The 17,417-nt window shown below is 44.9% G+C and overlaps 1 protein-coding gene across 8 annotated transcripts in view; it reads right to left on the bottom strand.

Annotated features, from left to right (window-relative positions):
• Nucleotides 1-17,417, bottom strand: part of ARHGEF11 (Rho guanine nucleotide exchange factor 11) — a 116,304-nt gene that overhangs the window by 35,602 nt on the left and 63,285 nt on the right. For 6 of the 8 annotated variants that reach the window (XM_061402923.1, XM_061402931.1, XM_061402941.1 and 3 more), the window contains exons 2-9: nucleotides 12,024-12,056; nucleotides 10,842-10,856; nucleotides 10,425-10,513; nucleotides 9,363-9,461; nucleotides 6,346-6,395; nucleotides 5,931-5,988; nucleotides 5,174-5,352; nucleotides 4,297-4,368 (exon numbers count right to left, since the gene is read on the bottom strand). In XM_061402923.1, the coding sequence (XP_061258907.1) occupies nucleotides 4,297-4,368; nucleotides 5,174-5,352; nucleotides 5,931-5,988; nucleotides 6,346-6,395; nucleotides 9,363-9,461; nucleotides 10,425-10,513; nucleotides 10,842-10,856; nucleotides 12,024-12,056 (595 nt within the window). The remainder of the gene's footprint in view (nucleotides 1-4,296; nucleotides 4,369-5,173; nucleotides 5,353-5,930; nucleotides 5,989-6,345; nucleotides 6,396-9,362; nucleotides 9,462-10,424; nucleotides 10,514-10,841; nucleotides 10,857-12,023; nucleotides 12,057-17,417) is intronic. The other 2 variants (XM_061402960.1, XM_061402970.1) reach the window with 2 other exon arrangements.

The raw sequence follows: 17,417 nt of genomic DNA, 5'->3' as shown, positions 1-17,417 counted from the left end.
AGAATGGACGACTCACCAGTGGGGAGAGTAGGCAGTTATCCCGAAACAAAGGGGAGAGAAAGGAGATCGCTGCCTCTGAGGAGGTGTGTGTCATTTCACCATCACGCAGGAGCAAGAAGAGGTACATGTGGTGAGAACAGACCACAGGAGGCAATGGCAGAGAAGACAGGACACAAAGGCCGCTCCTGACCTGACCATTAAGGCCTACATGCTAAATGAGGTCTTCCTTGACTGCAACTCAAAAGGCAGATATTTAAGTGACTGGCCAGACCAGCACACACAGAAAATGCTAAGGAGGAGACATACACACAGCGAGAACCACAGGAGTTGAGACGAAGAAGCGTGGACCAAGGAAGCCAGCACCCCGTACCCCAGCCCTGAAGCTGGGAACCACTGACACTTCTCTAGCATCCTTTTAGCACACAGCTTGGGCTTTGCAGTCAGGGAGGCCTGCCTCTGAACGCTGGCACCTCTGCTCACTAGCTGTGTAGACCTGGGCAAGCTTGACTACGTCCTCATAGATCAAATGGAGACGTGGTACCTGCCTCTGGGCATGGATGGAGGCTATGAATGAGCTTATGTATGTAAAGTGCTGAGCACAAGGTCCGGTGCCTAACTACTTGACTGAATTCACGGCAGCTATTATTATTTTACTACAATAGGAAATGCTCAGTGAAGCTGGTGGGTTAAATAGTTACATAGACATTAAGTGCACATTTTCTCCATACTCATCTGGAAGCTCCCCACGACCCCTCATACTTACTGTTTCATCTTCTCCATGCCTCTCAAGCCCTCAGCCCTCCTCTTAGTCTCTGCAGATAGTATCATCTGATAAGAATGTTCCCAACTTCACTCCATTTCAAAGCATCGCAGCTACCCTTACCCTCTGCCCTAGAAGAGAAACTCCGTCTAATCCCTGTACAGGGTTAGGGCCTCCAACAGCCTCGGGCTCCTCTTGGGCATCATTTACATATCCTCAAAGTTTCCTCATTCTAATGGCTCCTTCCCTTCACCCTATAAAAAAGCTCAAGCTTCCTGTCCTAAAATGAAACAAACTACTACACAAAACCTTCCATCAACTCTGATAAGTCTTCAAGCCACCGCCTCACTCTCTTCTCCCTCCTTTCACAGCCAACATGCTTCCAAGCAGGAGTCTCTATGTAGAGCCCAGGCTTCTTAGTCTTCTAGTTGCCCACCAGCATACAGTTTAGTTCCTCCCATCACCACACTCTTCTGAAATCCATGGCTTCTTCTTAGTCCTCATCTCTCCAGAGCTCTTTAAATACCCACCTCCTCAAAATGTTGCCCGCTTCTGACTTCTCATCTTGACACTGACTTGGGTCGCACCCCTCCCTCCCTCCCGCATCTTTACCCCTGACTCCTCTCTTAAATCTAGGTGAGCCTTCAGCTCTGTAAACCTCTACAGAGAGCTGACACACACCAGGCCCCGTGCCAGCTGTGCAGGAGGAATATGCCAACACAGGCATGGTCCTGGCCTTCAGGAACTCAGTCCAATAGAGGAGAACAAACAAATAATAAAATACAAATACAGCAGCAACTGTTTAGAGGTTGATGCAGTGTGTCACAGAAGCACAGAAGCTCTGAAATTCCACCCTCAGCTCTCTCCTCTTCTCTGTCCTTGGTGATATCATCTAGTTCCCAATTTCAACTGCCACCTGTATGCTGAGGCTACTCAGATCTCTATCAATATTTCAAAATCCAATCTTTTTTTCTGAGGTTCATCCTTGTTATCTCCATGTGCCTGGAGGATGGTCTTTTCACCTGAACCTCCCATGGCTGCTTTAAACTCGGTCCATCCAAAGCTGACCGTCATTTCTTTCCCCTAAATCCTTCTCCTCGCCTCTCTCTCACTTCATCAATGGCGTCACCATCTATCCAGGCACCCAAACTTGGGGCTGTCTTTTCTTTCTTCTCCTTTACTTCTCCCTTCTAGTTGATAAATTTCTTACGTACTGTATGTAACAGCCTCGGAGAAGGTTTCCTTATGTGTCAATTCACTTACTACACTTTTCTAAAGAACACTGTTTTGAAGATATGATCACTCCACTACTCAAACCCTTGGATCAATTCCAACTGCTTTCAGAATAAACTTCAAGCTCATCATGTTACTGAAGGCCCAAAGCACTTTCCAGAGTGAAACAGACTGAGCCCAACTGAAATGTCGTCTTATGAACTTTCTCTGATCATTGTATAATTAATTATTCCTTCTTTCTATAATTTAAATAATGTAAAAATTATTATCGACATATAATTCTCATAAATTCACCATTTTAAAGTATATAATTCAGTGATTTTTAGTATATGCACAGAGCTGTACAAACATCTCCACTATCTAATTTCAGAACACTTCCTTCAACCCTACAAGAAAGCAGTCACTCCCAGTTTCTCCCTTCCTCCATCTCCTGGCAACCACTAATTTATTTTCTGTTTTTATGGATTTACCTCTTCTGGACTTGCACGTAAATGGAATCATACAATATGTGGCCTTTGGTGTCTGGCTTCTCTCACTTGGTACGTTTTCAGGATTCTTCCGTATCAAAGCATGCATCAGTCCCTCTCTCTTTTATATGGCTGAATAATATCCCATTTTATGGAGAGAACATATTTTGTTCATTTACACATCAGTTAATGAGAATCTGAGTGGTTTCCACCTTTTGGCTATTATGCAATTAATAAATGCTATTATGAATGTTCACATAAGAGGTTCTATGCCTTTAACTCTCTTGTGTATATACTTAGGTTCATGGAGTTGACAGATCATATTTCTGTGTTTAATATTTTGAAGAATTGGCTGCACCATTTTGCATTTTCACATTAACAGTGGGAGTAGAGTAGGATAGTGAATATGTAGACAAAATATAAACAAACATTTCTCCAATTTCTCCGCATTTTCACCAACAGCTGTTATTTTGGCTCTGGCCATCCAAGTGGGTGTGCGGTGGTATCTCAAAGCATTGGTTGGCCTCTTTCTAATGACTAATAATACTGAGCATCTTTTCATGTGTTTACTGATTAAGTCTGGTTTATCTTTTCTTTTTTTTGGTTATTTATGCTTTTGGTGTCACAGGGGGGAAACCACCATCTAGTCCAAGCGGTTTATCAAGGAATAAATACCATGTTTTCTACTAAGAGTTTTATAGTTCTTAAAAATAGTTTTAACTCTTGTATTTAAGTCTTTGATCCATTTTGACTTAAATTTTATTAATGTGTTTAAATTTATTTACTGTGTGAAGAAAGAATCCAAACTCATTCTTTGCACAGATATCCTGCTGTCCCAGAACCATCTGTTGAAAAGACTGTTCTTTCTTCACTGAACTATCTTGACACTTTTTAAAAAACCAACTGACCACAGATGTCTGGGTTAATCTCTGGACTCTGAATTCTATTTCACTGATTTACAGGCCTATCCTTATATCAGTACCACACCGTCTTGATTACTCTATGACATCAGTATCAGCACTTATTATACTGCAGTGCAACTCTTCCTTCATCCATCCATTGATATTCTACTAGATTATAAACTCCTTAAAGGAAAGGTTCATAGCTCACTTATCTTTATAACCACTGTAACCTTCGTTCCTAGCACCTGTCCCCAGCTCCACTGCGGCACACACAGTATCGAGGCACACAGTAGGAACTTAATGTTTGTTAAGTAAATGAGTATATTTTCATGTCTTGGTGCCTTGGAGCTATGCTGTCCATTCTCTTCCCCATCTCTTTTGCTTACTGAAGCCCTACTCTTCCAGGCCCAGCTGAAATACAATCTTCTCAGTGAAGTTTCCCTTACATCTCCCATTATTAATTAATAATAATAATCTGCTCTCTTCCTTGTCCCTCCCACTCTCTTTCCTACTGTAATATGAATTTTCCCCATGAGATTGTAAACATGTTGAGGGCAAGAAGTATCAAATCTTTTAGGAATTAAAGCAATGGTTTACATACAGTGGGCACAATAGAACTGAAATGAGGGGCCAGGAGCTCGCTGTAAGCCACAGCTATTATTGGAATCTGGTCGTTTCCTTCCAGCCAAATTAAACTTCTTGTTCTCCCTGCACATCATTGCCCATGCCTGGAAATCTCTCTGCATCAGTCAAATTCTGCTTTAACAAATTCCACTGGCCTGTGACAATTCTTTAGAGGTCCTGAGGTTTGACATTAAGGTTTTCCTGTGATAGCATATGACCTGCAAATTAAGTTGTACACTTTGGTAGATTGCTTTGATAAAGTATTATCTCATGAAGGCAATGGCCAGTCTACCCTCAGCAGTGACCTTACCTGTAATTCCTTTTCCTCCTGTCTCAGCATATTCCTAAGGATCTGGGTGGCATGTTTTTGAAATTCGGGATCCTAAGAGTGGAAAACATGACAGTGGTGAGAGTTGGGGCCCAATTAGTAGCTTTATTCTCCTCCTCCAGGTGAGTCCCAGGCAAGGAAAGCTATGACGTGACAGCCTGGGTGGTAAGAATGTTTTGAACAACACTTACTATCTCACTGGAGCTCAATAAACATAAAATCTTATTTTTCACATCTGGTATCAAATTGCTCTCTAAAGTCTTCCAGGACTTGTAGGTCAGTCTTCTTTCCAATCGGAAAATCCTGTTCCCTATTACTCTCTGCCTCTAGTCCTTTTTTAACTCCTCACACAGGTTATCCTGGTCCTTGGGTTCTCCCCCTACTAGTCTTGCTCTTTCCTGACTCTCTCCCCTATAGACTGGGCTCCATATTTCATTCCTCCAGGCCTTCTTTTCCCCCAGGAAGCCTCTCCTTTACTCCTTGACTTATTCCACATCTTTGCAACAGTGACTGTTAACAGTCTTTACAGACTCCTCTGACCATGCCTGGAGGTGTGCACCCTCACCCTGATGGAGAGGAACACTCTCAAAGGGCCTCCTTAGAGTCCTGCACGCACACAGGAAACACTGCACGCTGCTACCTGATAAACCGCATATGCACTTACATGGAAGAGGACACTACAGCACGAAACGCCCTTTTAATGTAGTTCTCATTTTGTTCCACTTTTTTGATGGCCTTCATATAGTTCTTTTTCTTGTCTCTTCCTACTGGCATGCCATTCGATTTAACCTGGTTCCATTCCAATGGGCAGCTCTTCAAAGGGACACCAGAATGAGGAGAGGAGCAGGGGGACCATTACCTGCAGAGGTCTGGGTCCTGTGATGCGCTGTGGAGGTGGCAGAGGTGGAGGAGGTGGCGGTGGGGGGACCACTGGGGTGACTCGGGGAGCTCCTGCTGGGGCTGGGTCCTGCTGGGGCCCAGAGACACCAACGGATGAGGGCGAAGAGCCCAGGAGGGTGAGAGCAACATAGGCCCCAGCTGGAGGAAGACAAACAGAGGGCTGCTCAAGTGGTGCTGTTTGCAACAGCAGACACTCAGGCACAAAGGAGGCAGTTCTCCCCTCTCCTTCCATTAAGCTTATAATTCTGCAGGTAAAGTTCTCCTCACGGTTAATGCCCCACCTGTTCTCTAATTCCTGTCCTTCCATCCTACACCAGCACAAGGCTCCTTTCCTTCCCTTTCCTCAGGCAGAGGCCTCAACCAAAACCCCACCCACAACTACTTGGGAGCTGCTCACTCAGTCCCTTGTTTCCCAGGATTGGGAGAGGGGAGTGAGTGGTATTTGAGTGAGACCTGGTCTTAGTAGAACATGATCTAAAAGGTAGTGCAAAGATGGGTAGAAAAATAAACGTGTCGGATGAGAGATTAATAGCGTCTCCACCTGAAATGACAGGAGGGAACCGTGGCAGTCTACGATGATCAGGCCAAGATTAAAGACTTTAGCCACCTCCCGCGTCTACAGAGGAACCCTGCTGGGTCAACAGGCCTGCTTCCCCCTGTGCCCCCCGTGCATCTGCTCCCTGACTTTCTTTCATTGCCACCTCTTTCCAACTCACATTTGATGAGCTTCACCACCTCCAGGTGTGAGCTATTGGTCACCATGGTGCCATTCACCTGTTGGGGGACAAATGACATGACTGAGTAATGGCAGTGGAAGCCTAGGGGATCATTTTCTTAGGTCAAAGCCACTTCTTTAGGGAGCCATTTATCAGGGCTCTTTAGTATAGTAAAACCTGTTATAGATCTTAGTCACAGTCAAGAAGGGCCTAGAATACGGAACCCAGCTATCTTAGTCCCCATTCTCTGTCATGGTATTCTCTGTCATTGTGCCACCCTCCTGGTCAGTGGCTGATGACAGATGCTATGAAAACGGAAGTGTACAGGAGGGGCCAAGGCCACAAGTGACCCTGCACTCCCCGTCCCCGCCGGCGGGGGAGGGGGGTTGTCACTCAGGGAGGGAACTTCACTCACTTTGATGATCCGGTCACCTTCTTTCACACCGGCTTTCATGGCTGCACCTCCTGTGAGGAAGCAGAAGGCCTGGTCAGTGAAGACCCACCACCTTCCAGAGGTCACTGAAGACCCACCACCTTTCCAGAGGTCACTGAGTCTCCACTCATGAACCTGCCAGATCACCTTCCCCCTCAAATCTCTTCTCATCTCTGTGTTAAGTATTTCACATGCTGGGTATATATCCTATTCTGCTCCAGGGCCACAACTACCTTTGAGCTAGACTGGACTGTCTGAGGTCCCATCTCCTGTTCTTTTCGCCACCTGGCTCAGAAGCAGACTTCTCTGAGCGCCAGGCCACACTGGCAGAGAGGCAGGGCCGGACTCCGGGGAGAGCAATGTGTGCTTTATGTGAATGTGTCTGGATATGTTCCAAGGTCAAATAAGAGTTTATTTCTATTATCCAGTGGGAAGAACGAGTTTACTGTATTAAATAACTGTTGAAGTAATTATTAAGAGGAATATACGGTATGAGAAAAGAATTGCAACAAGAGTTTTCAAATCCTGGTCCCTAAGCCCTGAGAGGTTCATAAAAGACATTGTGGGTATTCCTAGCATTAAGGAAGATAATGATCACTGCTTTATTTTCTGTTAAAAAAATGGTTCTGCAGCCGCAGCGGTTCTGACCACCATGTATAGTCGTCCCTGGGTATCCACTGGGGATTAATTCTAGGACCTCCTGCACGTGCTCAAGTGCCTTACTTAAAACGGCATAGTACAATACCTTCCGGGTTCACATTTGATTGAACTAACTGCAGATGGAAATTCTGGGCTGCAGTTGGTTGAATCTATGGATGTAGAATTCTCAGATTCGAAACTCACGGATATGGAGGGCAAAATGTAGTTTTAAATGAGTTAAGTAGTACTCAGAAAGCACAGGAAACACTTATGCTTCATGAGAAGCATAAAAACTATGATTTTTGTAAATTTACCCCGATGATCATTAAATCCGTAAATTGCATTCGTCTGATCAAAACAAAACTCCCACAAAGTACATCTATATGTTTCTAGTCCAAAAAGAGAAATTACAGTGATGACTACATTCCAATTTGGCTTTTTAGTATTGGGATCCAGACTACCCAATCTAAAGTGTGCTATTTGTGGGAAAAGTACTAGCTTGAAAACTCTCTTTTACACTGTCATCTAGAAATTAAAGGTGGAGGGGAAGAGTGATTTTGCCTGAATGCATGAAACACTAATAACTTAGTGATTAAAAAAAATTTAAACTTTCCAGAGTAAAGGAATTAGAGAAGAAGTTATAGACTTCAGTAAGCACGAGAATCACCAGAAGACTTTGTCAGAAAGCACATTCCTTGGCCCCCTCGTCAGAGGGTGGTCCAGTGCTTCAGGACTTGGGCCCTGGAATGAGGATTTCAATCGTCCTAAGGGCCCAGGTGATTCTAATGGAGCAGAGCACAGACTGCACTTGGAGAAACAGTGACCTGAGAAGCCTACAATCTGGAAAAGATAATAACAACTGCGGTGTTACTCTTGTGATTTCGATGCCAATCCAAATGATGTCTCTTCCTCTCTCCTGCCCAAAATACACATTCATACACATATTTTCCAAAACTCATATTTCACTGCAAGCCATCCTTTTGTTCTTTCCTCTCTGAGTCTGACTCTGCTCAGGCCTAAGAGGCGGGTAAAAATTGGAGGAGCCCTGAACTCATAATTCACTGGAGGGGATCCTCATACATTCTGTATCAAAGAGATCACAGAGGCAAAGTACAAGTTACTGGCAGTCCCACTCGCTCTCTCACCCGAGTCCAGGAACCTCGAGAGAATACAGAAGCAAAGAAGAAGTTTCTTTTCAGAGTTCTACCCTAGGATATGAAAAGCAAACCTCCCCCTGATAAAAGTTAACTCCCAAACATAAGGAGTGCTAATTATTTATATGCTCGTATGGCCCACATACCTCATTTTGGTCATGAATTTGAAATTCTCTTTTCACCTTTCACATAAATAAATTCCAAATATTTCTTCCAAAGTTAAGTAAAGCACATATCCTTTCCATTTTGCACTCTACTTAGTAGGAAAATGCTGGCCAGTTACCTACCCCTTTCCTTGTACTCTTTTTCCTGCTTGGGATGTACCATGCTGCCAGGACCAATCCCATTTGCTACAATGAGGTTCACTCTTTTTAGAGATACTTGCCTCATATTCTTCGCCACTCCCATCTCCTTCCTGCTCCTAGTTTTCAATCTGGGTCACTTAACAACAGTGATTCTACCACCGGACATTACAGAGCTCTGAAATACCTGAAGCTTTTCCATATACAACTGATTTGCTTACAATGCCCTCCCACTCGCTACTCGCTTCCCACCAAACTCCCATCTCGTCAACGTGTTCTCTATGGCCATCTTTCAAACTACTCCTGAAATCCAATTTTCTTCTAAGAAGGCCCCCCAAACTAATAAGAAGGGAGATACTATGCTTCGAACAAACTAGCTCAACACAACCTTCCAAGTAACCCTTCTTCTTGTGTACTGTCCAACATACATCTTTCAGTCATTTATTACTTAGTGTAATTGTATCTGCATAGATATCTGGAACAGAATGTCTGCCTCAACTGTGAATGCTGCAGCACAGTAACCATCTGTGCTTGGAGCGAGGTCATGTGAAGGCGGGAAGAAGAAAGTGGGTCTTCGATTTCTCCATGGCATCTTCCAACCTGGGACAAGGAGCTCCCCTGGAGGGCAATCAGGCACCTGCCTGATGACCTGAGGGCTATTTTGCCTTTTTCACAATTCCAACAGGGAAATCAAGCCCAGAATGTGAGCCCTAGAAATGCTTAGTATTGTGGAGGCATCCCCAGATGTGCCCAGGGAACCAATTCTAGAATGAACCATGCATGCCACAGGACGCCCAGGCCTCTAGTAAAAGCACATGCAAGTTCTCCAGTCCTATGGCACGGTCACACCCACGGTGACCTTCTAAGAACTGTCCACTGCTGGCGGGGGAGACGCAGCACTCACCAGGCCGCACAGACTGCACCAGGACGACGCGGTCCCCGCTGACCGTGAAGCCGAAGCCATGCTGGTCCCTCTGGATGATGACGCAGCGCTGGACCAGACCTGGCGAGAGGGCGGAGGACAAGCGGCTTCAGCTGGGTCTGTCACTGCGAAGTCAGGGCACACAAGCCAGGGCCAAACAAGCAGAGCCCTAGTGTGGTTCTTCCTCCAGAGAGCCTTTCCGGATTCCCTCGACAGCCTGTCCAAACACACTCTTGCAATGCAAGCCTTTCTCAGCAATCGACAAAACCCTGTCACCTACTCTGTATTCTACACAAGAAATTCCCTTCTTGAGGTGTGGAGGTGGTTGTCTCTCTTGCACATGTTTCTCTTTTTAGGCTTGTTTGAGTGGGACTGGACAAAAAAGGGGGCTGGCCAACGCCAGGCTGAAGACTAATATCTCAGAGAAGCAACCCCGGGACCGAAGCCTAAGTGACCCTGGAAGTTTTCCATTAAATCACGTTCAGTGAATACAGAAGGTGGGTCACCAGTGCGTGTTGCCTCTGCAGAGATGGATAACTCATGGGGGCAACTGAGGGCTGGCCTGTGCCAAAATGCAGGGAAGGATAAATGACTAGAGAAAACCCCTTCTGCCACAATCACACACAGAACGTAGGGAAAAAGAAAGCCAGGCTGTAACTGCCCTCAGACTCCATCCCTGTGGGCACGTATGAGATCCTGTACACTGTGGGCGTGTATTAGATACTGTTTCCTGTAACGGAGAAAGCACGAGCTCCAGCTACAACCCCACTGGTTTCAGGTCCTGGTTTTGTCTCTTACAAGTTTGCACACTTGGAAAATTTTTTAACCACTCTGTGTCTCAGCTCCCTCATCTGTAAAAGAGGGATACTTTCTACCACTGATAAAAGGACTGAATAAGATAATCGGTAAAAACACGTAACACAATGCCTCGTGCACATTACGAGCTCAATATAAAGGCTAAGTCGTCTTGTATCTAGGGTATGCAGATCTGTCTGTCTGGGTGAACACCTCTGTGCCTATGTGTTGATGCCCTGAGAAGATTACCTGTTGTCTCAGATGTGTCAGAGGGCTGGCGGTGGTGAGAAGGGGACTTGCGTTCAGGTGCTGAATCTCCCAAAGACAGGCTACTTAACCTGGAGAAAGAGTAAGAAAAGCACATCAATGAACTGAGCAGGGAGGGACCACCCTCGTAGCAGAAGGAAGCTCTGTCGACAGGGGCCCTGAGTCTTGGGTAACAAGAGACTGACCCTCTCACTCTGTACCCCGCTCCATCTGGTGGGAGACTGGCCATGTCTGCACCACGGGCAATACCACCTATCTGGAATGCTAGGTGGGCAGAGCAGATATGATCTCTTTAATACCCAGCAAGGCGTCAAGGGAAATAGCCCTTCCTGGAGTCAGGAGACAAAGAGACAATAGCAAGAACAGGGTGTGCACAGACACACGCGTGGTGGGTCTTACCAGGCTGCAATGGGGCTGATGGAACAGAACGGACGCGGCGGAGAAAATGAATGCGAGAAAAAGATAGGAAAAAACAAACAGCTAGTTAGTTTAGGCAACGATTTGCGAGGAAGAGGAGACTGCAAGCCAAGGATGGGAGGGTCAAAAACACACACAGGCCTGCAGGGCACAGCCGAGGACAGAAGGGGCGGGAGCAGAGACACTCGCCCTCACTCTAGCTTAGGCTCCTCATCCCTCTCCAAAACAAGTGTCTCTAGGAGGCTGACCAGGCCTTTAGCCGGGTAACTGGCAACTTCACCTGTTGGATAACTGGCAATTTGAACCCTTTTCTAGAAAGGCGGAGTAGAATGGTCATCACCCAAGCTTCTGAGATTCCATTTATTTTATGTGTACCATGGAGAACAGAAATCGGGTCTGTTTGATGGTATATTCCAATCCCATTTCTACAGCCAGCTTAGGGCATCCTGCTTAGAAACTATTACAGCCCTAAAATCTCAAAGTACCAGGGATCACCAAACCAGATCTAATAACAGGGCCTTGCAGGAACAGGAGAAGCTCAGATCTTTACTATGCCTCTCCTTTTTAGAAAAGTGTCTGAGCTGCCAGTTCCTAATCAATAGTTGCTGCCCCTCCAGAGGGCGTCTCCTAGCCATATCCAGCAAATGACTACGTAAAAGGGTCTTCACGGAGGCCCTTGTGCGGAGGCAAAACACTGCAAAGAATCTAAGTGTTCGCGGCGGGTGACTGGTTAAATAAACTGCAGGATATCAATATAATGACACAGCCTTCAGTCTATAAAAGAATGAGGGGTCTCTTTATATAAGACAAGGAATGGTCTCCAAGAAACACTGTTGATTGAAAAAACATGATGCAGAATTATGTAGATGGTAAGAGAGAAGAAAATGATTTGCTTATATGTTTGTTTACATATATATACAAAACATGCAAAATCTCTCTGGAAGGGTACAAAAGAAACGTATATCCCTGGCTGCCGCTGAGGGAGAAAACTGCCGGGGAAAGGGATGGAGTTGGACCCTTTCGATTATCTTCTCATTTGTTACCGTTTAAACTCTAAGTCATGTGAAAGTATTAACTATTCAACTAATACATACAATACAAGTACATAACTTTTACATATAAAAGGGGGTGGTTCCTCCCCCCTCACCCTGGCACCCCACTTACCTGGACAGGTGAGACTGCTTTTTACTGGCTGATCTTTGGATCAGAGACAGAAGGACATCAAGGAAGAAGAAAAGCGTGGGGCCCAGGAGAGAGTGACGCAGGAAAAGAGGAAGAAAGGAAAACAAAACAAGACATAAACCAGACAAGACACTGGAGACGGTTGGTTCACAAGAAAAACCACTGGCCACAGTACAGTAGATCCAGCTTACTGAACTGCAGATTTGCCTGCACCTTGTTGCTGATTGAAACCTTTCAGAGTTTCACCACTGCACCTGGGAGAAAGGTCACAGATGCAGCAGCCAACAGGAAGCGCTAGTTAGCCAGCCCCTCCACCGTAACCGCAGCTCCCAGTGCCTATCCTAACTGCAGTGTGAACACTCAATGCGACCGCTTGTTCGTCTGTCTCTGGGCGGTAAGGTCCATCAGGTCACGGCGGTCTTGTCGGTCAGCACTCCCCACGCCTGGCATGGCAAGTGTGCCGTCCTGTTTGGTCCCCGCTCTTCCCTGTTCTCTCACTTGCCGTGGTTTCTGGCTCCTGCGCCCCACGTCATGTGTGGCACACACTGCTCCTTCCTCCTCGATGTTCCTTCTGCTCTACTCCCCATTACTACACCTGTCAACCAGACAAGAAGGCAAACTTCCAGAAGCTACAACTTCTGGCTATCTTCAAATTATTCTAGTCTATCATGCCCTGCCCTGACCTCCACCTCCTCATCCAGGGTAAAGATTCAACTTAGCTTATCATTAAGTAAACGTCCTAGAATCTATGAATGATAGCTAAACTTACTGTGGTAATCGTTTTATTTAATTGTGGCTGTGCGGAGGGGTGGTCTTAGCTGCTGCATGGGGATCTAGTTCCTGACCTGGGTTGAACCCAGGCCCCCTGAATCTGCAGCATGGAGTCTTAGCCACTAGACCACCAGGGAAGATCCCTGTGGTAATTATTTTGCAATACGTGGGTGTCAAGTCCTTATGCTGTCCATCTTAAAATTAGGTAGTGCTATATGTCAATTAGATCTCAATAAAATGGGGGAGGGAAAGTCTTAGAATCCAAACCTCTGTTATTTAATACAATAGCCACTAGCCACACAGATATGTAAATTTAAAACAAAATTTACAGTTCAGTTTCTCAGTTGTACTTCAGCTGGTGGCTACCTTATAGAATAGTGCAGATTAAAACAGTTCCTTCACTGAAGCAAGTTCTGTTGGACAGTGCTGCTTTAGATACTGCGCTGGCGCTAGGGGTACAAAAGTGAGTGAGACGCAGTCGCTTGCAGGTAATGGATGAGGCAGATATACGAAACTTCAGTGCAAACGCTGAGGGGCAGAGCTACTTCCTGCAGCAGCGAGGGATTCGCAGAATAAACTTTTAAAGGTCTTTTCTTCCAGCTGCTCGTCTGGTGTCTTCGGCCACATCCATCACATCCCACCACTGGATTACCCAGAATGGGCGTGAACTCCTCCCTGCTCACTACCTCAGAAGAAAACCCATCCCATCCTAGGACAGCTTGGGCTTCCTCCTTGCCTGGTTCTGCTCGGCTCTGTGAAAGACTGGTTTCCTATGCCCACATTAAAGCTTAGAAGGAACGGTCTGATAACCTAACCTGGTTTGGTTTTGCATTTGGGCTGGGTTGTGAACTGTTCAACATACCTAAGGGCACACTAGGCCAAGGTTTATGCACGTGGCTGTACAGGACTGCTGGGGCAAAGACAAGGGTCATTTCAGCAGCCATGGAAAGTTCCTCTCAAAAAAAAAAAGTCACCGCATAGGGCGGAGACAGCGGAGGACAAGGGGGATTACAACATAATTTTAACAGGTACAGGGTTTTTTCCTCCTTTTAGAGCTTAAAGGAAGAATTAGAATCAGAGGAGGAAGAAATGCTTGTATCAGCAGATCAAGACTATCATGCAGGTTTCCCCCTCTTCCTGATGACATTCCCATTAAACTTTAGCAGCAGAGATCAGACTCCAATCAGCCTAAATCCGATGGGAACATAGGAAGCCCAGGAAAGCAGAGAAGTTCCCCCAAATCTGTGGCCCTCTAAATGGCATCACTGAGACAGATCTTCTGATCCAACTTCTCATTAAGCCCCATATTTATCCAGTCAGTTACAGAGACTGCTAAGTCCTTTTACGTTTTCCCAGAATTGCTCCTTCCTTTCCATTATCATTGCTATCCGTCACTTTAAGCCATATGTCCACTGCCTCAAATTACTAAAATAAAAAAGAAAACAGCTCTTGTTTTCACTCTCCAGTGCCTCCAGTATTCTACCACAATGGACTAACTTTCCCAAACACTATTTCTTTGGGTCCCCTCAGATCAAGAACCTAGGATTTCCCTTGTTACTCTCTATATGATCAGATATGTGTGTCACCTACTACTAAAGGCTTTTCATCAAGTGGCTCCAAGCACCCTTTCAAATTCACTCTTATTGCTCACTTTGTCCTGCCTCTACTGGATCTGAAAAGACGCTGCACTCATTCTCGCCTCTGCTTTATCATGGCCTCCATCCCTTCTCTTCACTTCTGCCTTTTCAAGGCTCTGGTCAAATGGCCCTGATTCTGTGACGCTTTCCCTGGCCACTGCAGCTCGCATTTGTTTTACCCCAATATTTTCTGGGAAGAATCTCAAACCTATATATTAAAGTTAAATGAGCAGCATGATGAATACTTACATACCCTTCATCTAGATTCACCAATTAACACTTGTCACACTTGCTTTATCTTTTTTATGATGATACACTTTTTCCCATTTGAGAGTTGCAGATGTCATGACATTTTACCCCTAACTATGTCAGCATATACCTCCTTGGGCCCCTAAAATTCTATATAACCACAATGCCAACAGCACACCCAGTGAGTTTACCTTTGATATAATATTATCTCGTATATAGCCTGTATTCAAATTTCCCTAATTCTTTCACTAATCTCCTATACAGTTGTTTCCAACTGCCTCAATACAAGATCCAGTCATAGATCTTAGAACTGCATTTATTCATAGCTTTTAGATTCATTTAATCTAGAATATCACCCCCTCCCCCCACCCCAACCTACTTTTCTTGGTCTCTTCTAACACCAACATACAGAAGAGTTCCAGCCGGTTGCTTTATTGAATGGCCTGCAATAGATTTGTCTGTCTCTTTAGGATTAGGTTCAAATTCAACATTTTAAAAGAGTGTTAGATAACTGATGTGACACAGCTCGCCCATTTCTGGTGAGGATAGGTTTGATGACTTAGGTAAGCTGGTGCTCCTAAGATTTCTCACTGGTAAATCTACATTTTCCCACTTAAATTAGTGGGAAATGGGTGGAGTGCTATTCTGAGACTGTACGACCATCCTGTTGTCCAACAGCTTCCCACACAACAGCTTTATTACCCACTGATGCTCCCTGGGGACTGACTGATGCCTCAGTGGGCAAAGAACCTGCCTGCCAACGCAGGGGACACAGGGGACTCAGGTTTGATTCTTGGGTTGGGAAGGTTCCCTGGAGGAGGGCATGGCAACTCACTCCAGTGCATCTTGCCTGGAGAATACCATGGACAGAGGAGCCTGGCGGGCAACAGTCCAAAAGGTCCCTGCCTGAGCCACTTACACTGGTGGCTGCAGAACGGCACTCTGTGAAGCCTGTAGTTCCGGCCACATCTATTAGCCCGCAATCTTGTAAAGAAAGTCATTTTATCCCTTTTCTGAAACAGTGCTATGAACTCACGAATTTTTTCCCTCCAATGCAAATACATTATAATCCATTACTGCTTTTTAAAAAATGTTAAAGTTGTCTCAGTTTGGCTGGTGGGAGCTTCTACAAGCCAGCTCCTGTGTCCTTTAAAGTGTCACCATCTGCCTTATTTTCTGGCACAAAAAACAACAACAACAAAAACACTCCAGGCTCACCTTGTACGTTCTCTATGTCAGACTTGGACTCAAACATTTTTTTAAGGAGCCCTGGTTCCTCTTAGTAGGAAATGTGTGTAGAAACAAGCCTGGGTGCGAGGTGCTCATTGTTGCGAAGCTGCCACTGCTTCCCAGCCGTTCAATGGACAGAGCCAGGACATATTAAGAAATTATGAGTTTACAAGGAAATCTTGTTTGACTCCAACATTACAGGGTTCTCTCATCTTCCCCAATTCCGTATTTTATCTTTCTTTTCCCACAGTGAGAACCTTGTTCACAAACAACAGTAATGTATTTATTATAATATAATCATCTGCTCTACTCCATTCACACATCAAAGATTGTTTCCAGAGTTACTATCCCAGTAACAGCAAACTAGGTAGAGGTTAGACTTTCCTTGCAATTCTTTTTCTCCTTAGGACCTACAAGACCTTTTAGAACTAACACCCAAAAAAGATGTCCTTTTCATTATAGGGGACTGGAATGCAAAAGTAGAAAGTCAAAAAACACCTGGAGTAACAGGCAAATTTGGCCTTGGAATATGGAATGAAGCAGGGCAAAGACTAACAGAGTTTTGCCAAGAAAATGCACTGGTCATAGCAAACACCCTCTTCCAACAACATAAGAGAAGACTCTACACATAGACATTTCCAGATGGTCAACACCGAAATCAGATTGATTATATTCTTTGCAGCCAAAAATGGAGAAGCTCTATACAGTCAGCAAAAACAAGACCAGGAGCTGACTGTGGCTCAGACCATGACCTCCTTATTGCCAAATTCAGACTTAAATTGAAGTAGGGAAAACCACTAGACCATTCAGGTATGACCTAAATCAAATCCCTTATGATTATACAGTGGAAGTGAGAAATAGATTTAAGGGCCTAGATCTGATAGATAGAGTGCCTGATGAACTATGGAATGAGGTTCGTGACATTGTACAGGAGACAGGGATCAAGACCGTCCCCATGGAAAAGAAATGCAAAAAAGCAAAACGGCTGTCTGGGGAGGCCTTACAAATAGCTGTGAAAAGAAGAGAAGCAAAAAGCAAAGGAGAAAAGGAAAGATATAAGCATCTGAATGCAGAGTTCCAAAGAATAGCAAGAAGAGATAAGAAAGGCTTCCTCAGCGACCAATGCAAAGAAATAGAGGAAAACAACAGAATGGGAAACACTAGAGATCTCTTCAAGAAAATTAGAGATATCAAGGGGACATTTCATGCAAAGACGGGCTCGATAAAGGACAGAAATGGTATGGACCTAACAGAAGCAGAAGATATTAAGAAGAGGTGGCAAGAATACACAGAACTGTACAAAAAAGATCTTCACAACCCACATAATCATGATGATATGATCACTCACCTAGAGCCAGACATCCTGGAATGTGAAGTCAAGTGGGCCTTAGAAAGCATCACTACGAACAAAGCTACTGGAGGTGATGGAATTCTAGCTGAGCCATTTCAAATCCTGAAAGATGATGCTGTGAAAGTGCTGCACTCAATA

Source organism: Bos javanicus, chromosome 3 (genome assembly GCF_032452875.1).
Source record: "Bos javanicus breed banteng chromosome 3, ARS-OSU_banteng_1.0, whole genome shotgun sequence".
Classification (NCBI taxonomy): Eukaryota; Metazoa; Chordata; class Mammalia; order Artiodactyla; family Bovidae; genus Bos; species Bos javanicus.
The sequence above is the reverse complement of the archived record's forward strand: the minus strand, read 5'-3'. Positions and strand labels throughout refer to the sequence as shown.